Here is a 27,856-nt window from a genome sequence, read left to right as displayed (position 1 = left end):
ACAGATTTACATGTAGGGTGACCTCTTCTGTGTGAAGATTTAGAGGGTAGAAGTGATGTCCTAAGCCTTTTTCCTCCAGTCAGCACACCCTCTATAATAACAACTAAGGCAGGTCATTCCCATAGTATCTTAAAACCACAACTCTAAATCTTCCATAGTATTTTTTTTGGAAGGGAATAACAGTTTTTCAACAGCTGAGTAATTAATTAAATGAAGGAAAAAGTTTTGCTGAGCCTTTACATACATTCAGCTCTAGACTAAGATGAAGCATGAAAAAGAAACACTAAAAGTACTTTTTTCAAAATATATTAAACTTCTGAACTCTGGGAATTACTAATACAGCTATATCACTTGTACACGGCACAAACATTAAAGTGTACTTCACTTTAATGTGATGGCCAAGCCATCCATGTTAAAAAGAAACCGGTGGTCCAAAATCAAAATAAACCAATTACCAGCTCCACTGGATAATAATAACACAACAGTGCATTTAATAGGTATTCAGAAAAGCTATTTATGTATTATCACTTGCCAAAAGACTTGCTTCCAGCTTTTTTCACACTGCTTTTCCAAGAAAAGTAGGACCTCCAGCTAATTTTACCCTGTCTGGAGAAAGAAACAACAGAACAAAACCACTCTTTTCAAACACATCCATTTATTTTGACGCCAATTCAACTCAAACAAAAACCACATTGAGAGAAAAGAAAAGGTCAGCAGAAGAGAGTAAAACAGATCAAAATCTATCACTATGTCTGTCAAACACAGGAAGGCAGAAACATCCAGCATGCCAACTAACCATAATCCAAGCTCCACCAGTGGCCAGGTCCAACTGTTTCAAAGAATGGTGTGAAAATCCCACACAAGACCTAAGCAAAGACTATTGATATCTCCAAGAATGGGAATAAGAAGTGTCAATTCACAGAAGTCCTGCTGCTGTGCTGCCTGCCTTGTTTGAAATGTTCTAGGCTCAGCCAATCTGTCAAGAATTGAACTGACACTCAAGGTAGAACAGACCATCATCTACTTGTGTCTTGGATCCTAGCTCCCAAGTGTGTTCTAACATCGTCCCCCCTCACACGCTAGGTAACCATCTGCTGATATCACCAGCTGCCTCATTCTGTATCACCCCAAAAGACCCCAACACCCTCTCACTGTGATGTCTCGTACTACCAGAACACGGGCCAGAGCACGCTCACAGTGCACTGCACCGAATGAGAAGGTAGGCTTAGTTCATAGATCTGCTCTACACAGTTTCCTTTGTCTTCTGCAAACAGACAGATAATAAAGCTTGTGAGGAGAGGGGCTACTCCCCCAGATACTGTCTCCTGCTTTGGAATAATATCTCTCTGGTGTTTCATAAACACAATATTTGAAAGGTTATTACATGTAGAAGTTAATTTTTACTTAGTTATCGTTCCTCAGGACAGAAATGTATTGTTTTCCTGTACCTTCCTGCCTTACCCCCCTAGAAGCTTTTCCTCATCAAAAGGCTCATAGTGAGATAATTCATTCTCTTAGCCATGGATTTCTGAAAGCTCCGTCGCTGAAATGTGAACGATTGTGTTTCCTGCTTTGGAGAGACCACCCAACCCATCATCTTGGAATCTAGTGATTTCCTTTGTAGGTGATTTCCCCTGGATCAATAAGGACTTGGGACTTTGGTCCTGCCAGCAACTGCCTCCACCTGACTTCATCATCTTTCTCCTCCTGTTATCCTCCCCTATCCATTGCCAGACCTCTAGCCAGAGCAGCCTCACTGAGCTATAAGCCTCTTGGCTTCTTCTGCCAAGGAACCGGGCCAGTTTGACAGGGAACAGAACTGGACAGCGGGTGTCCTCCTGCATGCACTGGACTGTGTCCAGACAGCGTTGTTCATAGGGATGCCTTGACCTTTGGTCTGGATCCTGCTGATAAAGGTAGGGGTCAAAGGCTGGCAACCTGAGGTTCCCCAGCCAGCCACCTGGAAATGCTGTGCAATGAACTACGGTTCTGGAGCTGAAGGTATGTTTTAGGATTTGTGTGGTGGCTTCAGACTTGTGCAGCTGCAAGGACATGTGACTTATATGTTCACAATCCTTTTGATGAGGGGTTACGGACTGCTACCTATCAGTAGGGCTGGTGTTGGTATGATGGGTAAGACAGCAGATGGATGTAAGTCTGTATGTACTTTGTGGATTTGAAGCTGAATGCAGTCAGATCACAATCTGGTGCTATGGACAATGGCTGAAATGTCAGGAGACTGAGGAAGTAAAATTGGTGGTGTAGATCTCTGCCTCAGTGGGCAGTTGCTGTCATGGAGCTGCAAAGAGAAGCGTGAACTGTGGCACCTCCCTGTATGTGCAACAGACAGGGGCAAAAAAACCTACTAGTCGTAGGCCCAGCTGTAATTCTGGCAGCCAGAAACAGATTTTCCAGAAAGCTTAATCAAGCTGGATAGAGAGGAAATTCTGCTAGGGTCTGAAAAGTGTGGACTCAGAACTGCATTACATTGCAGAACCACAGCAGTCCTGCTGGAAGGAAAGTCTTGCTTTTGTTTCTTGCCCACTTGCAGATTGCAAATCAACAACTCTGAACATTTTTCTCTTTGCAAGCCCGTAGTACAAATCTAAGTCATTAGTATGGGATTCCCATAGTGCTCATGTAGATATAGCAGATCACACAACACTCTAGAAACTGCCAGCAGGACAGAATTCATTTGAATTTTTTCACTTGAACATGCTACATCAGCTTCTTTTCTTACAATACATCCTAGAAGAATAACATATTTCAAATATTTTCAAATTAGTTTCCCATTTTAGTAAGACAAAGCAAAATCTTTTGCATTTCACTGACATATGCCTGAGAAGAAAAGGGCTTGATCAAAATACCCTTTTTGTCAAAGTTAGGATAGCAAATATACCAGTGAGATAAATGTATATTGCTCCTTTCTCCTTGAGACTGTCCTCAGACTCCTCTTGCCATTGTAAGATCCATATCCAAAAGCTAGCAGACCATTAAGTGCAGAGCAACACAGAAGTGGCTTAAAGCTACAACTCAAAACGTAAGGAGGTAAAACAAAGGCCTCTCAGCCTTCTCCATGTGATGAGCCACTGGTTTTTAGTCAAAAGGAGCCTTGTCACAGCTTGTCGAGAGCAGAGTGAATTCAGTGCGTCCCTTCATACCTGTGAACTTCTAAATATTATTACACACCTCTGCTGGGCTTGTCACAGAGCAAACAGGCTCCTGAGGGCTTCCTCAGGAAAACCAAGGATTCTCCCAGAAGAAGGGAGATACAGGTACAAGGGAATGCTCTGCTGAATCCTGGTGGAGGGAGAGGAAGCAGTTGTGCTGCTTCATATACTTCATCTAAGAAGTTGCTAGCGTTGTTTGAGAGAAGGCTCTCAACGCTGTAACTGGAGCTTCACTGCACAACAGGGCAGCTTAGGACAGAGACAACTTGTTCAGATACAAATGTCTGCATGGCATTCTAGAGAGCAGAGGGATTTACTCTGAGCTAATATAGTCACTCTCTTCACAAAGAGCTAAGCAACCAGTGCTGAAATACAACTTCAGTCAAGTAAAAGGAAGACTAAAGCATTTCCCCTTGGCACAGAGGCAGAAAGACAAAATGGCAACTAAAGAAAAAAATATTTTCCATGAGAAGTATCATGGATTTAATATCATCCTTTTCAGAGTGGGACTAGAACTTTACAGTGAATGCAAATTCACCAAATGAGACTTTCACAAGTGAGACTTTCTGAGTGCAACTCCAAACTTTCTCCTCCCATTACTTGAAAGTTTATTTCTAGCTTCTGTTTATCAGTAATACAAAGCAACAATATCACATCTCTTTAAACTGCCTCTTTTTTATTTTATTTTGCAACCTGGAACAAATAAGCAGTAGCAGTAGTAAAAGCAACCAGTTTGCTGTTGACACTTGCCAGAATTAGGCAGAACTCACCTATGTTTCCTCCTTAGCATCCAGATACACTAGCAAAACTTTTGATATTTGGTATTTTATCCCTGTATCTTCCCCTAGAAGCTCAAATACGAAACATGATGCTGCTGCATGACCTGCCCCACTACTATAGACAAATTGGGGGAACTGAAATACTATCAAGAACCTTTGAGTCCAATGAGGTACTAACTCCACTTCAAATTCCTTCTCGTCCAACTGTCTCACAAGATAGGTAAGAACAGAACTCGAAAAGGTAAATGACTCCATTAAAAGTATTTGATATCCATTTGTTGTTACTGAAAGTATTTTCTAATGGTAATATTTTTCTGTCAAGACACGATTTTTTTTCTTTTCATTTTAATGAAACAAAATGTTTTCTACTTTATGCAATAGTCTGTAAGCTCCCCGGGAAATATGTTGATTACATGTGAAAAGAGGACTACTAAAATATGTTGCTATGGGGCTCAAAATCTCTTGAAATAAGTTTCATAATGAATAAAACCAACATGTATATTGTATTTCTAATCTGGAAAAAGTTAGCATATTTCACAAACCGATCACCAACATTTATCATTTTATTCTTTGATCTACTCCTGTTTTGAACCTTTCTTTTTCGCTAGATTACAGGTTGACCTAGAATTACTGAGATAAACTTTAAAATTAAAATTAAAATTACAGGAAGCCTGTATTTTGCTTTCGTAACCATCAAGGTGTAATCAGGAAGTTTCAGGAATCAATGCACTTTTGCTATAATCTGCAGGTCCAATTATACTGTTAGCTAGGGGGCAGGATATGGCAGAATTCCGGCAGTTTTTAAAGGTCTGGAAAGCTGAACCTCCATGATGCTCAGTAGTCATGACAATTTTTTTTAAATCTAAATTTCTATTTTTTACATACATAACGGATTCCAGAGTAAGCCTCAAGTCTTCCAGTGTTCTTTCATGTGAGATTTTATCTCTTTTGTTAGCAAAATCAATTCTTAGTTTCTATCTTACTGACAGCCTTTTGATGTACTACTACTGCTAACTTCTTCCATTATTTGTATTGTCCCATGTCAAACTGTGTCTTGGTGCCTCCCACTTACATATTTTCCCTGAGGCAAGTTTTTGTTGTATTCCTCGCATTACAGGAATTTGGGTGAATTTCCATCTGAACCGTTTTAACTATTGACAGACTTGAAAGTTTACTGAATTATAGGCCTGATCTAAATTTTAGTGAATGTAAATTTTAGTGGATTCTTGAAGCACATCTTCCAGTTAATTTCACCCAGAAGGAACCCAGTACATTTACTGCAAGACCAAGGCAGTGCAAAATAGAGACCATTGGGAGATTCATGTCAAAAGTGCACTCCTGATCCGAATTAAAATGCCAGTGTGAATGCATCCTATGTGAACTCATACAGAGGCAGGTCCTAATCCTATCCCGCTAAGAACTCTCTTTCCACAGACCTTATGGAAGCTGTTGGCAACACACCCCATCAGTTGTGTTGGCTTCATGCAGTGATTAAATCAATTACTGGAGCCCTTCACAAGCTCACGATCAAAGACACTTTATTCATACACCCCTGTTTGAGTTCCCCACAACAAAACAAATTTGAAGGGAAAAATGTAACTTTTAAAAAACAAAGGAGGCACCAGTAAACTAATGTTCTGATCCCAGAACGTTAGCTGCTTTTTTCTTTTTTTTTTCCTTTTTTCTTTTTTTTTTCCTTTTTTTTTCTTTTTTTTTCTTTTTTTTCAGAACAAAAGAGACAGAAAGCTGGAAGTTGGCTGTCAGAATTCAGAATACAACTACAATTGTGGAAGTTAGAAATGGTGTCTCTATTAAATCATTGATTATATTGCTGAGATTCTTGAGGATTGTTCATGATACGCTCTTTAAAACTTTTTTCACCCTAGCCCTCGTTTGACGTTCTCTGTACACAGAATTTTTTTTCCTTGTCCTTGAGATCTTCAATAACACTGGATCAGTAACAGCTATAAACGTTTCTTTGTGAAAAGGAGACTTGGAAACATTTTAAGCTTAACAAAGTCCTGTTTGGGATGAATGGATGATCACACCTTTGTGTGAAAAGCTGCTCTTTTCTGTCTAAGATAAAGTGGTGGTTCTGCAACTTACTAACCTATCGATAGCAGTCAACAGGAATGATTTATTAATGTTTCCAGTGAGAGTCGGCTTAATGAATACAAACATCACAACCATGCGGGTGACTTGGCATCTGCCTGCCTGCTTTCAGAAAGGGGAAACAAGGCTTTAGACAGAACATAAGAAATGGATGCTTGAGTTCCTTCAGAAACTTAAAAACAGAAAAGCTTTCTGAAAGTTACTGGACATCAGATTCTTATTTTGATTCATCATACAATACAAAGATATTGCAAAATGGATAAAGGAAACAGCATCAGGCAGCAGCAGAGTGGTGCTGAACCACACGGAAAGAACGACAAGATAGGAGGGCACTGCACTGCCAAAAAAACCCAGAGAGAACAAAACACAACACAGCAGCGCTGTCTGTGTCTTGTCATGATCTCTCCCATAGATTTCCCTAAGATCTGTCTAGATATTTAGGACTCTGCCACAGTAGGAGTCTAAATGTACTCTGAGAAAAAGTTTTTGTAGCCATTATTTTTTCTCCCTTAAAAGCCTATACTCATAACGAAGGTCAGGATTGTAATTGTCATTGAAATGCTCATAGCCACGTAATCACGAACCTACTTCCCCTCACACCTCACATTTTAGGAGATGAGGGCTCAGGGATGTTATTCTACCTTTGAATCAAAGTAAGATGAAGTCAGAATTAGGGGAAACTTGCACCTGAAAAACAGCACAAACCTGAATCTAGCTACTACCAGCAGAGTGGCACTTTTTCCCAGTATAGCTTGATAAAAAACACCCTCTCCCTCCATCTCTAAAATAATGATCATCACTAGCAAAGATTAATAACATCTCTGCTTAAATAGGGATTTCTTTAGTTGATACACATTCCTCCATCAGGAATCACAAATCCAGAAACCTAGCGCAACACCATACTTCAGAGCACAGGGCAGAGAAACCCAAGATAATTGGGACCAAGTTGGAATATCTGCATGATTCACCACAGCCTGTGCTGTGACAGCAGTGCAGTGGCTACACCACAGCCAACAAAGGCACTCCTACCGGTCTGCAGCCATGTCCAGCTGCTTCACTCATCAATAAGCAAAACCACCCAATATCGGAAAAAGATGGTAGTACAGATGAGGTCTGGCTAAAGCAAGAATTGGGGCCGCTCAGTTATGGAGGAGCTGATAACAAAGACAGACGTGGCTCCTGGTTCCCAACCCATTGACCTAAACATCACTCACTCTGGTTTCATATGAATGAAAGCAGCACACCAGTAAAACATCTTGAGGGTGACCATCCCCATCACATACCACAACAGTTCATTACTTCCTTGATAAGGTTTTCAGAAAATCCTGGACAACTAAGTAAAATTTAAATCACCTTGGCTCTGATGAGATCACAGAATCATAGAATATATCAAGTTGAACGGGACCCATAAGGATCATCGAGTCCAACTCCCTGCTCCTTGCAGGACTTATCACCTTAGTAAGAAGACGGTTGGCTGTGCATGTGTTCTCCTGACTGGAAAGCTGCTGCCACCCAAAAGAAAAGGAAGCTTTAGATTTTCAGTGAGTTTGGTGTCCATCTTTACAACACTGTAAACTAAAACTTTATGAGGTGAACATGCATCTAAATGCTTTGAACTGCTCGATTTCACATGACACAGCTGGATGGAAATGTACTGAATATCCTCAGCCACTAGCACATGCATGTGAAGTGCCTGACGCAGCTTGCATTCAGTGTGAATTACAGCTACTAAACAGTAACATTTCTCACCTCTCTAGAGATGAAGAGGGGAGGTTTTCAAAGGCATAAATAACAAATCTGAAATCAGTGGGAATTAGATGCTAAAGCTTCCATCTGTGCCATTGCATATATTTGCTGTCCACATGCCACTTACGTAGTGTTGAAGGGACAGTGCAGGTATCTGCGTGCTGGCAGCTGAGACTCGATTACACTGTGAGATGTACATGCTGCACTTATCTATCAGCTTCTTTCTTCCTATTGCTGATCAAAGCATAATGGACTTGATTCAACCTTCATTAAGCAATTGTCAATCACCATTGTACTTACTTCTCCTAGTGCCAGTTCACCATAATCGCATTACTGAGAATAAGACTAACTCAGAACTAATAAAATAAAGCCAAGCTGTCATTGTTTAAAAGATTTCAAGTAACCAGCACTGTTGCTGCCATTAAAGGACATTTTGGGTTTGTTATTTTTTTCAGATATAAAGAGTTCAGGGAATCCTTTCCTTGCTGCAAGCTTCCCTGGGAAGCAGAAGGGGAGCATGGAGGAATTGCACTACCTGTATTGCCAGAAGACCACAGGGCAAAGAACAAGTCTCCATGTGCATTTATTAAAGGACATCAACATTATGGTAGTGATGTAGACCCTTGGCCAAGGTAGGCTAGACAAATACTTCTCATAATCAAAATGTTTAAGTGATGGGTTTTTAACAAGAGTAGCAACAGACAGATAATAGGTTAGACAGCAATGTAGACGAAGACATACAAATATCTGCATTCCAAAAATGGGCAATTTAAGCTTCTACCCTTTTCACATTGTCCTAAATATTAATCTGGGAATATACTGGTACCCACAAATCTCTGCACAGTGGTTTTGCTGAAACACTTAAAAGTTCCAAATGACCATATTTATTTTTTGCCCATCATTTGATAATTATTTACTGTTGGCTGTTGTCCCAAACACCCTTCCTGACCTTAAAAAACATCACTACTGGCCTGACTTACACTGATGCTCAGCATCCACAAATCCCATAGGCATAAACATGAAAAGTCAGCGCTCAGCTTTTTCAGAAGAGATCTGTCTAGACAACAGCTGAGGTCCTGCTAATATTGAGGCACCCAAAAGCGCACACAGTACTCAAGGTGGGGCCGCACTACTGCAGTGTAGAGGGGGCAATCACCTCCCTCAACCAGCTGGCTCTGCTGTGCTTGATGCACCCCAGGACACAGTTGGCCCTTTTGGCTGACAGGGCACACTGTTGACTCATATTCAACTTGTCACCAACCATAATCCCCAGACGTCTTTCCACAGGGCTGCTCTCCAGCCTCTTGTACTCCAGTTTGTACATATAACCAGGATTACCCTGTCCCAGGTGGAAAATCCAGCACTTGCTCTTGTTAAATGATGCTGATGGGACTTCCATCCCAGGAGCATGACAAGGTTCTGTGAACCTACAGTGATAATACCAGTGCAAGAATGTGTAATGAGCTTGAAACAAGAATTTTCATTGCTCTTGTGTTTCTCTTTTCTAAATATGCAATCCTTCGGATTATTTGTTGTCTAGGCACACTAGTGTAGAGCCCCTGATCCATCTAAGTGAATTCCACTCTGAAGAGAAAAAGAGGTACAGAAACAAGCCTACCCTTTTCCACAAGACGGAAAATGCCCAGGTGGCATACAGTCTGTGTAGCTGTCTCTACATTCCTACCCTCACATTTCAAGGAAACAACCATTTTGGCCAACTCAGGTGAAGTACATAGATAGGAGTCACAAGGTGACGAATAGATGAGTCACAGCAACTACATACCCCAGCTCAGAAAAACAATTTAGCAGTCAGAAAGGGAGAAGAGGTTGGCAAGCTACTTTATAATCTCATGTTCATGACATCCATTTGTTGTTTGTCTTGGACAAATCTCACAGTAAAGTGATACTGCAGAAGAGTTGTTCAGAGCATAGCCAGATGTCACAATCCTGATAGTGCTACCGTAGGGGCAAAACAGAGTTGTTTTTCCACCACACTAAGTTTCTGTATTACACAGATTAGATTCCAGTTAAGTAGCAGAGGTAAAGTATCCCCAATGGCACCACCTTTACTGATCTCAGTGCAACCTACAAGAGATACAGGCTAGAAATTAATTAGGAATTTACTCTAGTGCAAACAATTATAGAGGAGAAAGCAGAAGTGGGCAAGATGCAAATGAAGTACTTTCATGGCTATGCCTCTGATATCACTGGCACAAATTTCAGCAGGGGAAGTATGAGAAGCCTAAATAAATATGTTTGTAATACAGCCTCGCATGAGAACTGGAAGGCTAGGTCTGACCATAGATGCCCACGTTGCCCAACTGACAGCACCCATGGCACAAAAGTACACATTACACTGGACAATGCCAATGTGGGGAAGGGCTTAAAAAAGAAAGAGAAGACAATTTCTGAACTCATGGTTGGACACAGAGTATTATGAACTTATTCCCATTGGACTGAGCTATAACCTGCAAGCCTTGGGAGCCCATTGAACCAGCCATAAAAGTCAAACAAATCCCTTCTAATTTCATTCCTCTCCCTTTCTTGCAGCCAGCATCTCTTCTTCAGCCATCCAATTAAGGTCACTCATTCCTTTTAGCAACAGACACTTCATTAGACCCTTTGGGTCAAGCTCAGCTTTAGCAAGGCCAGGTCAGAACTATAAGGCTATTTCTAATACTAGGAAAATCTTATTGATTATGGCTGATTTTTCCGACTGCATTTCCTTCATTTTGGCAGTCCTATTTGATTTCTATTCTGTTGCGTTCTGTTTTTTTTTTACCTGACGTCCCATACTAACAACTGATTTGTTTTCCATTGTTTACACTCAAAGACAGGTCAGGTATGGTGGTGTCTTCTTATAAGATTCTCTTCAGTGAAAAGGATGGTGCGATTTGGCTGGATTCTGGGAGCCCATTGGCTGAAAGTGATCCCCATAACGTAGGAATAATTTAACTACTTATGGGATCAAAAGGTAGAACCTGCACCCATTCAAGGCATTCCCACAGCTCCTACTGAGTGTTAGTGGTGTGTGGTGAGGGGCTGTAAGGGCCAGGCCTTCAGAGAGGGAAATACTCAGTGTTCTCAGGAACTCTGGATTCAGGCATGGGTGCTCAGCACCTCTCAAAATCCAGCCCTGCAGGATTTAGATTTTGAATCCAAGGATAGATTTCCACACTAGCAACATCAATTAGTTTTGATATTACGGCTTATCTGAGAAAACAAGACAAAAACATATCAATTGATTCGGATTTTTATAAGCAAATAGAGCATAAGCTGTCTACATTTATGCTTTCTCTTTGCACAGAGGCCTTCCCACTGAGCGGCGCTGTGATGTCACCCAGCTGAAAAAAAGTGATATCCGTATGAATGATGAACTGTAAGTTTAAACTGTGTGTTAATCACATTGTGAATTTAGTGAATATAACAGCAAACTGAATATTCATTCCGCTCTGGTGATATTATGCACATATGATACAAAGTGCAGATATTATAAGAAATCTGAAGGGCTGTGTTCTGTAAAAAGGGATTTGCTAGTAACAAAGGAGAGCAAACGCTGTTGGGAAGAAAATTCAGAATATGGCATTGTACCCCTTCAACAAGGGTCTCTGAGTTTACTTGAAAGGTTGTTCGTATTTATCAATTTGTAATACTCAAAAATATTAGCCTTTCTACTGGCTAGAATCCAGATTAAACTAAAGTAACTAAAGTAACCATGAAATCACGTGTATTTTAGTCCATTTTTCTGGTGTGGATATATATATGTAGATGTATTTTTGGAGGAGGCTTGGCAAGGATTATTTTTCTCACTGCTGCTGTTCAAGAGATATCAGTCTGAGTGAATTTGGATGCTGCTGGAGTTCTGCAATCCAACATTTCGCCACTTGATGGCAACAGCAAAACACTTAAACTTGATCAAACTACCGAGATTTTAGATTAAGGTCATTTAAAGTGTAAATGTAAATTCTTCAAAAGCAGAAAATGAGCAAGTTACACCTCTCATATTAGCATTGATAACTAGAGCATATTAGAAACCTGAAAATAATTCTGTGACGATTTCTCAGTCATCTTTATAGAGCTGTGAGGTGCATTGTTTGACCCCACCATTCTCCCTTTAGCCTCCCTGCACCTGAAGTACCTGCTCCCTCTTTTTTGTAAACTTGGACACTCTAGAAAAGCAGGAAAGCTAATTGTAAACAGGTCACAGAAGCTACACAAGGAAACCTGCACCTTTGCTCTTTGCAATCCATTGCTTTTTGCAGGCTTCTCTCTTTATTACCTCATTAGAGCGTGCAGCACAAGCAGGAGTGTGGTTACCTACAAGAGTGTACAAGCCAAAATTCCTTTTTACTGGGACAGCTTACGGCCTTTGACCAGCAATGCACATTAGAGGCATTGGCTGTGCTGCTTCTGCAGAATTTGATTACAAGCTACAACAAAGTAGCAAGTTTCCCTGCAAGTTTCTTCTATAACTTTCCTAAGCACTAAGTGACAAGAACTAACCCATGCACTTTTGTAAGATAATGGAGCACTTTTAAAGTTGTTTTAAAACCAATATCCATGCAAAGAAGGCACTCTCATGTTGCACAGTCAAGCTGGGTAGTTCTGTTTCTTTACTTAATCCATCCCCAAGAAAACTCTATTGACTGCAGTGGAATGACGCTGGGGAACAATTTGGGCCACTGTGACTTGCTAGTCAAATAAAAGTCCTGTTATGTGACACTTACATTGGTCTCCCTGAAACAGCAGAAACACTGGCAAATTCTAGAGTAAAATTTAAAACTGGGCTTCACATGGGTCAGGATGTCTTCATGTGTTTTCAGTAATTCCTAGGCTGGCCAACCTCAAATGCTTCTTGGTTAAGGATGCCCTGGGACCCCTTCACTTCATAGCAAGAGCGTTCCTCAGGCCAGTTGCTCCCCAGAGCGGATCATCCATGTACACAAGCTGAGGCAGAGATCACAACACCTTTCTGGGGATTTGCTTCCTTAAGAGGAAGCAACCAGGGACTGCTGTGACTCTATACCTTTGTGCTAGCTGTATAAGGAGGAAGGAGGTTTGACACAGGAGTAAGTCAAACTCTGCCCCTGTACATACTGAAAAGTACACAGCCTTGGACTCTGAATATTTGATCAACAGCACATTGATATACTTCTCCATTATTTTGCACTCACATGTTAACCTGAAACATCCTGGGTCTCTCAAAATATTTTATGGTCTATGCTTTGTCCTAGTTTGAGCATTTCGTTTTCCTATAAGGTTGAATTTTCTGTCTTTGAAAGACTTTTAAATTGAAGGAAAGAATATATCCTTTAAAGCAAAAAGTGAAACACACCAAAAAAAAAATCTTCCACATTTATAGTCCAAGGTCATTCACAGCAAATACTCTTCCTGCTGTCAGGGACTATTAAGCGGTGACAGCCAAATGGAACCTTTTGTGAAAAATACCCTCCGAGTGGTGCTCTGCAGGTCTACCTGGGAGCTATTAACACTCAGTTTATTTACCTTATAGCCTCTGAGGGCTCCTTTGAGCCATTACTGTCTTCTGTGGGAAATGAATTACCAGGCATTTGCAATAACTCTGTACACTTCCATGGGACAACTATGCCTTTGCCTTAAGTACGCACACTACGTATCCTTGTGCAGTTTTGCACTAGAATGAATCACTGGGTTTGTGCAGGTGTGCTTTGATAAGTGCATTAGCACTAGGCCACCACATGTGCCCTCCCAGTCAAATGTACTGGAGAAAAGTAGTTGCCTCCTGCCATCTAAATATGTAATGAGTCCTCAAGTTCATATCAAACAAGACTGCAAAATCCTGAAAGGCCTTGAAAAACACCCTTCAGCCATTGCCAAGAGCCCTAATTATACACACACACACGCTCTACATCAGGCTACAGCATTTGCAGCTGTCCTTCCAAAGACAAGTCACTCCAATGAGGCTTTCGGTGGGTCCCATGACAGCACAAAATGAATGAAAACTGGCTTTTTTCCACGTGGGTTTTAATCTGCCTTCACTGTTTATCATGCCACACAGCACTTCCATTCCTCTGGCTGTCCCCCAGCTCCCTGACCCCTGGTGGTTCCCTCACCTGCGGCTCCTTGACCAAGCAGGTTTTAAGGTTAGGCAGATAAGTGATTGCCTCCCTTTGAAAGAACAAAGGGCTGCAGGGAAAGACAATTTACACATGAAACATTTTATTCTTCAGTCATAATTTCCTTCCTGCTAAAACTGGCAAGAGTGATACATCTTATTCTCTTAATAATTTACTGAGTACATGCGAAATTAACAGGAAAGAGCAGCAAAAAGTTCTCTGGCCTGATCTAGAAAAGAATCTGAAGGTCATGAGGCTCTCCACACTGCATCACTCTCAGGCCAACACCACACCTGAGAGAAGAAACAGCTCTTCAGAGGCTCCAACCATGCATCAGAGAGTCGAAAAATAGTGGGAAGTGGGAGCTCCTCATGAAGGTCACACAGGTTCCAATGTGTCTTTTATTACCATTACTGAACAAGTGTGTCCCTGCACCCAATGCTCAGCACTACATCAGGAGGGGAACCGCAGAACTACTGCAGGCGAAGACAGTGTTTCCATAAGGGTACTTTCTCTCACATGAAATGCCTATTTTATCAAGAAGTGTTTGATGAGTGCCCACAGTACGCTCATTGCCAGGGAAATAGGATGGTGTCCATCTGGACCACTGCCTGGATTTGTTCTGGGGCTTTCCAAACTGGGAGCATAAGTCCCTCCAACTTAAGTCTGACTTCTTTTCAAGAGACTGATAGACTCCATACCCTCGGTGGACTGAACATAAAGGGGCAGATAACATAATACTTAGCAACTGCTTCTTGTGTTATATTGGCAGACTCTAGCAAAAGACTACTAGAACTACTAGATCTCAGTACCAAATTTGTAAGAGCTGCTATTCCTTTCTTCCTTTCCAGCCAGAGCTCTACTTTTCTATACATTGTGGGTAGCTTCAGGTTTGATTACCCAGTTTGAGTCTTGAAAGTATAAGGAACACTCTAAAAATGCAAAGCTTTGCTGGCTGTTACAACCTGAGCTCACAAAGCTTTTCTAAATCATGGTAGAGTCATGAAACTGCATATTCATCATGATTTTATTGCTGCCTTAAGTTTAGATGTTATAATGAAAAGTGCTCTACAAAGGTACTTAAGTAGTTCTGCCATGCCAGAGCACAAAGCAGACTGACTATCCTTATTTTTGCATATTTGTATCAGGAATATGTGCAATGAATGCAATGAAGAATGTAACAATTTACATTGTAACACAATGGAACAGAATGGAAATGGAAATTGAAACTACTTCTTCGTGTTTATTTTCAATTCACATTGTGTAACAATTGTACAATGTTATATCTTACAATTGTAATATTGTAACACAATGTGAATTGAAAATAAACACTATGAAGTATTTTCCTTCATGTCTACAGCAGCAGTAGACATACAGCACCAGTTCTAACTGCAGAAATGGAAAATCAATCAGAACTACCTGTGGAACAAATTTTAAAGATTGCTGTTTTGCAAGTATGGCTATTTCTGTAAAAGCTTTCCATTTTCAAGACACACAAAGTTTGAATCAGTTCCAGGTCATTATAAATGTAACAATATACAAATGGTTATCAGAATCCAACACTTTGGTTAAGTCCTGTTATCTTTGTACCATCATAGATTAGATCTTTTGTTCAACTCAGTTCAGGCATGAGTTATGCTGGCACAGTACTTTGTGAGATATCACACCTCATGTTGATTGCACCAAGTCCCGTGGCATCACAGCACAGATTTCACAATGAAATGCATGACTTCTGCATGTTATATCAGAACGTGTGAACAAAACTGATCTGGCACTTGAAGTTTATCTTCAAAACAGCCATGCCAGTATGGAAAGAAATAAGCACAGGACTGTATTTAAGTTCTTTGAGCAAGGGGGCATATTTCCTCTTTGTAACAGTGCAACAGTGGCCAAGTTGCAGCTCTTGAATCACAGGTGACTTGGACAGAGGTTGGGTGGAGCTCCCATGCCACGGCTATGTCATTAACCAGGCTACTGGGTAAGCCCCAGCTGTGGGAGGCGGAGAGTTCCCAGAGGAACTGCTAAGGCTGAAATGATGGAGACCGTGTGGGGCCAGTTAACATCCTACACTGCTCTGGCCTCAAACTGAGCAAGAAGAGGAGCCCTGAGAAGTTATAACCATCTCCTCTTTGGGAATGAATCTGGGACATCTCTCTCCTCACTGAGAAAAACAAGAGGTTTTGGCAATATGAAGATTTTGGTATAGAGCTTGTAGAATCAAGAAACTTTGTATGATCACTGTAAAAATAATAAAGCTTAAAAAAAAAGACTATCATCAGTCACACAACCTCTCCTACCCATATATGGTAAAGCAAGACCTGGTAATTAAGGCTTCCTCATGAAATACATGAGATTTTGGAGCTCCAATTGAACTACTTAGATTAGTCCAGTAATATTGTCTTTCAGGCTTTTTTTTTTTTCATCATACTACAAAGAACCATTAAGCAAATTAATTAATTTTTTAATCTTTGACATTTTTCTGACTTGATAGAGTTGCCAAGAATCTCCTAGCTAGCCTCAGTGATGAAATTCTTGCCCTTTAAAGATAGTGTTTTCTTTTGATAGCTTTAAAATTTATTTGAAGCATAAAATAAGTCTCCATGGTAAAATATAAATAATTTATCACCATGGAATGAAGAAGTATTTTCTCTACAAGTAGGAATGGGGTATGTTTTCTGTTTTGTATTACTGATAAAAAGATTTCTTTTTACCAATAGCACATAATTAATATCGAGCTTATCACACAAAAGTGTAAGAGGATAGATTTTTTCCCTTGCTCCTTTTAAAAAGACATTCTGCACATCACTTGTTCCCAGTGCCTTTTCAGCCTTTGCACCTGGCAACACAAACCATTCCTCATGGAATGAGTGGTATCAGTAAGAATATTGTCTGCACTGCTTACATATTGATTTGTCCCTAATGTATATTGATTGCACTGATTCAGATAAAATGTGGGAGGTGCAAATGAACATGGGTGACTTCAGGTAATTAATTTATTATTTTTCTTCCCTAATATAGGCTTCATAAACCACCAGACAGTTTGGCTAAGTAAGTACATTTCTCTTATATTATATCTTACCTTCGCCTAATGAAATAAAAAGTCATAATTGCACAGTGCAAGTTCCTTAGCATTAAGTAGCAGCAACGCAAATAGGTAAAAAAATCTCTCTCAAACGAAGCATGTAGTAGTGATAGGTTTATCAGGTTAGCAGTGTTTGCCTAGCTCACCCACACTCCTAACAAATACTCATCTTGCCAACTTACCTATGGACTAACTGGGTTTTCTCAGCTATGTTGTTCATGGCCGCTTTACCCAATATGAATTAAAGTGTTTTGGAGCATCTACCAAGCACAGATAAGGGATCTAAAGTATATATAAAGCACATTTATGAGAGAAAAGCCTCAGAAAGGCCCAGCCTGGTAAGACGTCTTGTTACGTCATGATGCGTAGCCTCAAGAATGCAATGAATTTGGCACCTGTATAAGTTTACAGAGCAATTGGGGAAAGGCACTTGCTCTCACTAAACTGCTGTATGCAGTTGTGGTAAAGTTTAGTAGAATCCAAACAGGATACTAGTCTCTCTTACTGTAATAAACCGCTGCTTTCATTTTCCTCAGAAGATTTCAGGATTCCCCTGATTTTAATAAGTTTTTTAATTATTCTATCATGAAAAACTGAAAGCTGAAAAGAACAGACAAAAGAACATGGGCACTCCATGAAATCCCAGTTCTCAGTATCCCATAAAAACTCTACAGTTTAGCTTTATCCTCCTTCCTCCCAGAAATAAATGTCTTCTTAGAGGCAAATTTTGAATTCACAAGCACAAACTTAGTTACCATTAATTCGAGCTGTGCAAGAATCAGAAGTCCACATTTTCCTTCCATTAAGCCATATAGAAGTAAATGTGAATTGGTATGACTGATTATGTACAAAAGCTGCAAGGGAATCATCATCATGAATTCTTTGCAGAGTGCAAGCAAGAGGGAATCAGAGAACTAAGATACTGCCTTTCTGATTCTCACATCTCTCCCAGTTCTTACAAGGTGTTATATTTAATGCTAAAACTCTGTGAAATGCAAAATAATGAAATTTTCTTTCTTTCCATCCTTCTTCCTGCCAACTCAAACCAACCCAAGACCACTGTGCCTGCCATTTCCCATCTCTCATCCCTACCAGACACACACCCCTAGGGACGCCATGTTCCCAAACTTCAGATCACCTGAGGATAGAGACACTGGGATTGATGCAAGCAGTTATCAGCCTTTTCATCCCAATATCCCTACCAAGGCTTTTGATGTGGTTGTTTTGGGAAAGACCAGAGGTAAGACAGTACTCTGTTGGTTTACTATTTATTCTTGAAGCTTACTTAGGAACACTACTGAAGTCACACTCTTTTCTACTGAAGCCTAACAGAGCCAGAATCTGATTATGCCAGTGGTCAAGCTAAGCATTTTCGTTTAAATTAGAGCTCTATGAACTGATAGTTGCAGTCTCCATGGAGGACACCTCATCACTAAGAACGATGAATAAAGCCAACTCACATGACTACCTTGTAGCCTCAGAGGCCAACAGAGCTATTAACATAGCTGCTAATCCCCACTAAAGCAAGATGGATCATTTAGTGTATCTGATATCTTCTGTCAAACAAATAATTCTTCATACTCCAAAAGAGTGGAAGAGAAAGGAAAAAAAATGCATCAGTGGGATCAAAAACTAGCAATTTGTGGTCCAAAGTAATGCCTGCCATACCTTTGCTGAGGACAACAGAGGTATCCCTGAAATGAGAGCTGAATGATTTACAGATGATAGAACAATGTCCAGGGAGAAAAAGCAACTCTTCTTATCCCTTATGAAGACTGAGATGAAGCCCTAGAGATTCATTATTTATAGAACACCATGTAAGCCATCATGAGGTGTTTGTTTTTAACCCCAGCAGCATTTTACCCTGAGAGTGGTTTACATAATATATTGGAGGAAAAGGGCATGAAATTTTTGTTCTTACTCTGCTTTTCCCTGGAGGCATTCTACTACATTGGGATTTTGGCAGGTACTTTGTTTTGGAAAACTTTAAAGATCACCTGCGTGAACTGATGAGGAATCCTTGGCAGCTGCTGACCACACAGGGTTATGCGGAATTTGGGACAGTAAAAAGCCAGCACGTCTGTGTGCCATGGCAGTGCTTGCCAGGAAGGGTTTGTCAAGAACTGTGTGAAACAGAAAAAGCATACACTGGCAAGGATAAGAAGCTTTTCAGCAGAGTAAAAGCTGATAATGTTATGTAGGAGGTCAATTTGCATTAATTAGCTGCCATTCCCAGTCATCGGCACAATGCTGTACAGTTATGTATATAATTGGGTACATGAGCCATTTTTAGTGGAGTATTTGTCCATCCAAACTGAAAATCTTTCCAAAGAACATGTAACGCTAGGAGTAGTCTTTTTTAGTCAGCTTTCATTGACCATTGGTCAATTAAATGCTAATTATTTGTGGAGGTGGGCTTACAAAGCCTATTTTTGCACAACAGGAGGTCCATCAGAGGCCAAGGTCTATTTCCAGCAAAGCTTAGCAGGTTCAGAATTACTAGCTAAGGCAGCAGCTACCACTGGCACTTAGAAAGTACTTAAACTTCATTTGCTGTTCCTTCCATACGGTTTGACTTCCTTGGAGATCAGGACACTCTAGTTTTCAGTGACTGAAGGAGAAATCTCTGGTTAAGTACAGACAACACAGACCACACTCAGGTGACTTTTACCACTGGAAGACTGTATTTAAAAGCTTTGTGCCTTTTATACATCTCACCTTTACAAAACTCAGGGTTGCGATTATGTAGTTAATGCTGACAGCATCATTATGAGGTTAAAAGGGAAACTGAGGAAGAAAGACTGGAGAGAAAAAGCAGTGATAGAACCAGGGTTGGAAATCAAGCTCTTCCAAGCATGCACTGCAGTTTAAGACATCTAGTAGCACTCAGTTATTTTCCTGATGGTGACATTATGAGTACAGAGCCAGCTCCACAATTCACCAAGCTTTACTGTTGCTGCTGTTTGTAAAAATCATGCACAGAAAATGCCGTAAGAATCTTCCCTGCTGGTGTGTGAAGCAATCCAGAACTCCTGCAACTGGCCATGGACAGACTGCCTTCTGCAGAGGCAGCTTTATCTGGTGTAAGATCCAGCCCTCAGTTCCTTGTCACCACCTCTCTGCCTAAGACAACTAGCCTTGCAAGTCTGGTGGTGCAGGTAATCACATTGAGTGCTTCCAAGAAGACAGCTGGGTTAACTTATGCTGGTTAAATGAGTGATCTGATCTAACCCTGCTGACTCTGTACCAAAAGAGTGAAGAAGAGTCTGTCTGCAGACCCATGAGGTCAGTCTCCCCAGGTAGAGGAGACATTAGCAACAGCTCACAGAAATAACCTCTTTCACCAGCACAGCTGTCTTTATAATGAGCATACATCTACAGCTTAAAATGCTAATCCATCTGTCATCCTGATCAATGATGTTCCACTAAAACATGTTAAATATTTCCCCTATAGGTAATCCATATAGGCGTGAAGTTGTCAGCATTCCCTCTGACTCCCAGAAGAAGGCTGTGCACTGGCCAGGACAGCGCACATACTTCCAAGTACGTAGTTCATACAGAGAAGAGCAAAATGCCTTTCTTATTTTTTTTTTAATTAAACTTATCTGCATCTCTCTCATGGGAGACATTTTTACACAGAGAGCTCCTGTACTGTTCCAAACACCTGCAGGCCATGAATTAGGCATCATGCATACAAAGAGTGAAAAGCTTTAGAGACAGTTTCCAGCCACCTCAGCAATATATAAACAAGATCAGAAGCTAGCAGGCTGTCCTGTCACTGAAGTCCTTTCAATAGTAACTAGCTGTCATAGGACCTAGCCAAGTAGCTCTGGAGATAAGAACATGAAGCAGCAATAACAGCTTCTGACCATTGGAGAAGGGGGAGGGGAGGCTTCATTCAGGAGCCCAGATTAAGGTCTGCAGTCCTTCAAAGAAATGGGTTTGGGCAGCTGTAGATCTTTGCTCCTCCTTACCTCTCCACAAGTCCTGCTAACATACTGACAGGCTGGTGTCTCTATTTCCATGTCTTCAAGAAAACAGATGTCCTCTCTTTGACTCCACCCTTGCCTTCCCCAGTGTAATGATGGAGACTGGGCTGGTCCATAAAACATAAGAGTTAATTTGTTCATGAATGACCATGTTTCTACTATTCTTCAGCTTGGCTAAACATTAGTTCTCTTCCCAAAGGGACATAGCGTGAAGTTTGATGACAGGCAACAGTCATGAATAGTGTAGGAAAAAATAACAGTGAACAAAGAAAGATACATCTTTTGTAGACACACAGTCTTATACATGTGGCAAGCGAAACAATAACCAGAAGCATTTTAAGGCAGTCTATAATTCTAACTAAAAAGAAAGCTTATATAGCATGTAATGTTCTGCCTAGGTGTAGCTACTACGGAGAACTTGATTCCAAGTTATTTGAATTGAGTTCAGCTGAATTTATGTACCTGTTGTATCTTCCACTTGAGTAGTAATACTGTACTGAAGACATGTTTCCACCACATTTCTGTTTCAGTAACATTTACTAAACAGATAACTGGGGGAGAGGAGGGCGATGTGACGCATGTTATTCCAAACCTTTAATATCGTTTTTTCCATCCAGCGCACACATGGTTTACACCTTACCTATTTGTTCTTATCCTTCAGCTTCCTAAGACTGCTGAACAAAAGGGTCAAATATACTATCCAAATCCACCAAAAATAGTGGCCCCTAACTCCACTTTTCAAGGGGTAGAATATAACCTGTCTCCAAGAACAACCAATATGCTACGAAACACTGAAAGGGCTCTGGGGATCACAACATACACTCGGGACTTCACAGGTAAGCATTTTTTGATAAATTAATTTACTTGGGATAGCAATGAAAGACCACAAAGTGTTAGCCCCTAAATTTCTCAAAGAAATTCACTTTTTGTCATAATTAACAAAGGCCACACAAACTGTAAATTATCTGAGGCTTTTCATGGGGACTGTGCATGAATTCTGATTTTCCTAACCAATAAAAACGTCTGACAATAAAATATGTCTCTGTTAAGGAAGAGGTCCTATGAATCCTCTTATCCTGGATAACTATTACATGAAAGCAGTTGGCAGATTAACTGGAGAACTAGGTGAAGACGTGGAACTAGTAAGTACTGCATTTACTAAGAATTTCCTGCTTCCACCACAAGTAATACTGTCAAGAGATTACCAGATTCAGCTAGCAGAATTAAGCCTTCCCTTTGATCATACGTAAGCAGAGGGCAAGGCTCGCTCTAACACAGAGGCAAAAGTTCAGTATACTAAATCAGTCCTGACACAGCTGGTTGACAGAACTTCTGCAATGGATTAATCCCTTGTTCAGGGTTTGCAGAGGGGAAAGTTATTGTGATTATCTGCTTATTTTTTATCTTATCATTTAAAGTTGCCACCAACACATGACAGCAATTCAAACGACCTTTTGCCTTGAGAAATATGAGTGACAGTCTCCATAAAACAAGTTTGCAGCTCTCATGTGAATGGTGCAGCACTGCAGAGACTGAAACATTAGCTAGATATTCAGCTGGTGTTAATCAGGACAACTCCACTGAACTCATCAACCTACTGTCTTTATTGCACACTGCGTATTTCATAAGTGACCTATTACCATTGCAGGCTATTGCCTCCTTACTAACTATACCAGTTTAAGCTTGGCAGAGTTTCTATGATTCATCCATTTATGTGAGTGATTTGCCTTTCTTGCTTAAGGGTGCATCAGTAACATTATCAGATTCTATTTTAATGCAAAGATTTACTCTGAAGAATGTATACAACTATACTGGAAAATGCCATGTTTATTGTTTTCAACAATTTTTATATTCTGTGTGGCCTGTAGAAAAGTGAAAAGATACTATTTGTATTAAATGCTACTCCTGCGAACAAAGCATAACATGGTATATAAGCATGACAAATCAGGTTGAGCTGCTTTTTTCTATGCGTCAGTAACTGTAATGGCTTAAGCACCCAGTGACACCTGCACATTGTCATGCAGAGTACATACACACGTCTAATTTATTATAACTGACTGAGCAATTCTGCAGGTAAAACAGAAGGAATGGATTCCTGCTCACCCTTCCATAGCACTGCTGGCTTTACAGCACTTCCGGGTTCAAACTGCATGGACATACAAAAAGCAGGGCAACTAAGTAAGATGCTGTCATTGTCTTAAAATCCAACAATGACCCCAGATAAAAAGTCCCCAAGTTGTCCTGCTTTTTTTCTATTGGATTTTAAAAAAAAAAAATCCAAGTAAGGAAATCCCTTTTGAAATAGCATTTACAACTTTCTGATAATTGAATCCCTGTATCTGAAATGGAAAAGCTGTTTAGCTTTTTCTCTAGTGTGATGAAGAAACAATGTTTCACTTTATGATAATGAACACTTTAAAGAAAAGTTTCAACAGCTGATCTCTGGAAATTAAAATCCAAACTAGCTGCTTACATTAATTCAAAACTGAGCAGCTTTATTGCCCTCTGGCTTCCAAAATGTGATTGGCAGAAGCCTACCCTGGGCCATGCTGATTTATCTAAACATTATTCCACTTAAAACATACATACATTAAACATCAGACATTCAGATTGTTCAGCACAGTAACTGCTGAAGTTCACTATTTGGCTATAGGACTCAAACGTAGTTTATGTTTAAACAGTTCCTATACAATAGGGCTTTGACTCTACACCAGTATCTGAAGCCTCAACAGTACAAATGATTAATACAGAGCAATAGTACATAAGCAGTGGGTCAAACTGTGATTGAGAGAGCTAAAAAGCCACACACCTGTAAGCATCCTCAGTCCCCCTTGCAACAGTTCCTAAAAGAATTTAAAAACACACTAATGCAAGTCACCATTTATACTATCATATTGCTTATGAGACCACAAATGGAAGACAGATGCTTATAGAAGACAGATGCTTATAGAAGAAAGGAGAAGAGAGCACATGTATACCCATTTATATCTTATGCATTGGGGTGGAGCAGAATATTTTATTTTCCAAAGCACAAAGACCGACTCTAAGCTCCCTAGGGGCAAGGCAGCAACGAATGTCTGGGCTGCTTCCCTTTGCCTGGGAGACCCCTAACTGAGCCATTTCACTAGTCTCAGACAATGGGCTGCTAAAATAAGCAGTCCCTGCTAAAATAAGAGACTTAGATGACAGTGTAAATCCTGCTCCTTCCTCCATATAGAAAGAAACATTTCTGCCTAGTCTCTCACAAGTGAGACCTCTCGAAGGGCGCACTGCACGTTTGCTTCAAGGTCGACGTCCCCATGAATCAATTCTGCAAGAACAGCACTCCTCCAGTGTTCAGATGCCTCCACCTTCAGGCAGAGTTCCTACTGTTGAAGCCAGCTACTCAGACACAATGCTGAGTAAAATAAACACAGCAGCCAGTCTAGGTCACCAGCAGAAAGTGACAGAAAGCCCAGACCAGAAATGGGATGTGAGCCAAGAGCAAACGACTCTGTCTCAGACATGCTACCAGAAAGTTCATTATCTGGATACAAGGCCACAAATAAACAAACTTCAGAAAAACACTGACACATTGCAAACAGAAACATTGTACAGGGAGCAGCTTTCAGGAAGGCCTGAACTTGAATCCCTTCCAAAATCTGCATGTTCCTTTTCCTGCGAAGACTTCAGGCCCAGACATTTGGATCAAAATACAGTATGGGAAGAAAACCCAGTTAGTCCAAGCAAGCCAGGCTTACCACTGGATCTAAGGAGTGAGGAAAGCAGAATGCTGTTGCACAAGCTCTGGCATCAAGAAGCATGTCACTCTGCATGGAGACCAGAGGACAGGCCAAGAGAGACAGAACTGCCTGAATGGATCCCTAGCTGTGAGGTTCCTCGGTGCCAGACAGCCCTGCTGGAGCTGCAGCATTCCTTCTCTAAGACAGCTGCACAAAAATGTTTTCATGATACCATAAGAGGAGAGACAAAAGACCTCAGAGATAACATTACTGAGGGAATGAGACACAAATTTTATGGTTTCAATGCTTTTTATTTCTTTAACTGACACATTCCTTTAAAAACAGAGTAACAAATAAAAAGTACCTCAATACAAACTGTCTGGCCTTTCCTAGAGAACCCCAATAAATTCAAACAGTAAAGAAAAGACCAGTTAGGGTAGCCCAGGACATGTGCAAGCCTGTCTTGGTCTATAGGCTGTGAAAACACGACTTCTTGAGAAACCCGTAAGTGGGATAAACACTGGTTAGGGAAGGAGCTGGTTCATTAAAGGCCAAATGGATTCACAAATTAGCGTTACAGTCTGATTGGGAATAAACTCAGGCTGGGCATCACAACATGATTTTTAGTGATCACAGAAGGGAGGTTCAGGGTTAGCTCTTCAATAGATGAGGAGAGGATCAGAACACAGGCTGCTTTAGAATGGACCTAACCAGTTTATGAACGGAGCTATGGTTGTCCGCAACAGCTGGGGATTATAGTTAGTGACACAATGAGGCTCTTTGCAGGCCCCCACAGGCATCAAACTTCCAGGTCAAAAGCACCCTCTGATACTCTGCAGGGAGTCAAATTCCAATAATGTCAGCACTACCAAGCACACAGAGGGACAAACATGATGCTTGTGAGCCGTCGAGTCTCTTTGTCTGTGCACAGCGTATTCCCAAAGCCTCCATACTCTAAGGTTGACCGTGGTTTCTCCAAGCCTACATTCCTATGTCAGACTTATTGTGGCTTGTATTTCAGATTCTTCTCTCTCCTTTTTCCTCATTGTCTAAAACAGGAATGTTTGAGAGAACAGGAAAGGCCATAGAGACTGTATTTAAAGTGCAGTGAAGACTGGTAGGGGGAGAATGGGACTTAGCATTCCCTGCAGGGCTTTGAATGAGCTTCAGAATGAAGCAGGTAAGCTACAGAAAACATGTAATCTGGTTTTAGGAGTTAGCCCTAGATGGCTGCCAGTGGTCAATACAGTAGCTAAGGATTAATAGCAGGCATTAACTTGATGGTTATAAAAATAGTTAAGAGCTGCTGTGTTGTGCTCACTGATCTGTTTAGGATTCTTGAAAAGTGTGAACAAAAACCAACCAAATGAAAAAGTCCCCAAATGCAATATATTTAAACATCTTAAATAATTTTTAAAGTCTTTTGAAAATAAGAAAGCAGAAAAGGAAACTTTAGTGGAAAGCTATCCCATGGATTAGTAACCGGCTTTTCAAGAAGAATGCAAAAAATAAGCTTAAATTGCTATTTTCTGCATGCTGACAGATTAATATTGCTACTACCCAGAATTCAGGAACAGAGCTAATATTGGTTCAATAAATATCTTAAGGAGCTGCAGTCAAGTGAGGATTAGAGAAGCAGAAACAGCACATGGGCATTCACTGGGTTTTTTTTAACTGCTTAATTAAATGAGGGATTATTCAGTTGTTTCCCAGGGAAAACTGGGAGGGCCTGAAAAGGGAGCAAAATACCATTGTATTTTTCATTGAGAGTTTTTTCATTGGAGTCTTCTAAACTGTCCCATTAAGAGATCAGATATATTCCCCTCTCCCTTCAAGCAGATCACCAGAGTTCAGGAGACTGCCAGGATCATACACTGAATATATGGCTGAAATAGAACCATGCTTCCAGCTAGTCATTATCCACTGGACTTTCCTTTACAGGAAGAGATACTAGCAAAGAATCGTGGCAGAAACATAAATCCCTGATTACTTTATTCATCCATGAGATCTTCAGGAGGCCAGTCAGGACACAGTGCCCTAGCAGTGCACTATTTTCTGTGCAAGTATTCAGAGTACAAAGGGCTCAGTGGCTACCAAGAGGATATAAGGAAAATGATGTGACAGGAGCCAGAGAGCTTACTTTCCATTAGGAGAGGATACTCACTTTCTATTCCACCATTACACATCTCAGAAACAATTAGACTTTTGGTCTTTTGGTTCTTAAAACAGAGATTATTAATGCATTTATTAGGACACAAGACCACAGGAGTGTACCTAGATAATTTACTACAAAAATAACTGAGCAGCATAATAACAGACGAAATTTAAAAGTGAGGTATGAAGAAACATACTGCAAACAACTGTTGAAGACAACTCTGACACAAATGGGTTTTAAAATAGCTTTTACCTCCTGGATTTCAAAAAAAGTGCAGACTACTGTCTTTTGCTCTGCCTCTACCACCATTCAAGAGAGATTAATCTTAAACTGCAGAGAAGTCAGAATATTCATGTTATTTCATAATCCTCAGGTATCTTGCATTTAGTTTTGTTCAGCACATTTCATAACTAACCAAAAGCAAAAAAGTCTGGAAAAGAGCAACAATTACTAAAAATAAGGGATTGGTTATACCCCAGGAAAGATATGTGAAAACTGAACTTGTTATTTCTGGGAAAAAAACCAAACCAAACCAAACCTAAAAAAAAAAAAAGCAACCACACAAACACTCCCCTCCCCACGCCCCCCCCACCCCCCCCAAAAAAAAAACCCAAAAAAACCAAAAAACCACAAAAAAGCCCCCAAAACTATAAGGTACCACTTAGCAATGAGTACATAACACAGTTACTACAGAAAAGTTTCATCAGTCATTTGTATCATGTATCTGTAAGACCCTAAATGAAAAAGCTCTGGGACTTTATTTGGTCAAATTCATCAGACAAAAGAAATCTAGAAAGTACACTAATTTACTTGCTTAGTTTTCTGCTTGGAATTTGATGAAGGCTAAGAGCTTAATATCATTTTAAAAAAAGGTCCAGAGACATATCCTAGAACCGTAAGAAAAACATCTGCAATACTAGTAGTTTGGATTAAGCGTTCTCAGTGCTTTGAGACTTCATGCTTTAGGATAATAAACTCATCCCGGGCAGTTTTTAGTGTCTGCAAA

General features: G+C 40.4%; 1 protein-coding gene across 1 annotated transcript; it reads left to right on the top strand.

Annotated features, from left to right (window-relative positions):
* Nucleotides 1-4,026: 4,026 nt before the first annotated feature.
* On the top strand, nt 4,027-25,021 carry SPMIP4 (sperm microtubule inner protein 4). The gene is made up of 11 exons (XM_063323903.1): nt 4,027-4,169; nt 8,263-8,439; nt 11,115-11,186; nt 16,921-16,950; nt 18,040-18,224; nt 20,439-20,527; nt 21,635-21,809; nt 22,024-22,115; nt 24,191-24,334; nt 24,578-24,620; nt 24,774-25,021. Exons 1-11 carry the CDS (start codon nt 4,036-4,038, stop codon nt 25,019-25,021), a joined length of 1,389 nt encoding a protein of 462 aa, XP_063179973.1. The 5' UTR covers nt 4,027-4,035.
* Nucleotides 25,022-27,856: the final 2,835 nt, after the last annotated feature.

This window comes from Chroicocephalus ridibundus, chromosome 2 (assembly GCF_963924245.1).
Source record: "Chroicocephalus ridibundus chromosome 2, bChrRid1.1, whole genome shotgun sequence".
Classification (NCBI taxonomy): Eukaryota; Metazoa; Chordata; class Aves; order Charadriiformes; family Laridae; genus Chroicocephalus; species Chroicocephalus ridibundus.
This window is presented reverse-complemented; position numbering and strand designations above follow the sequence as displayed.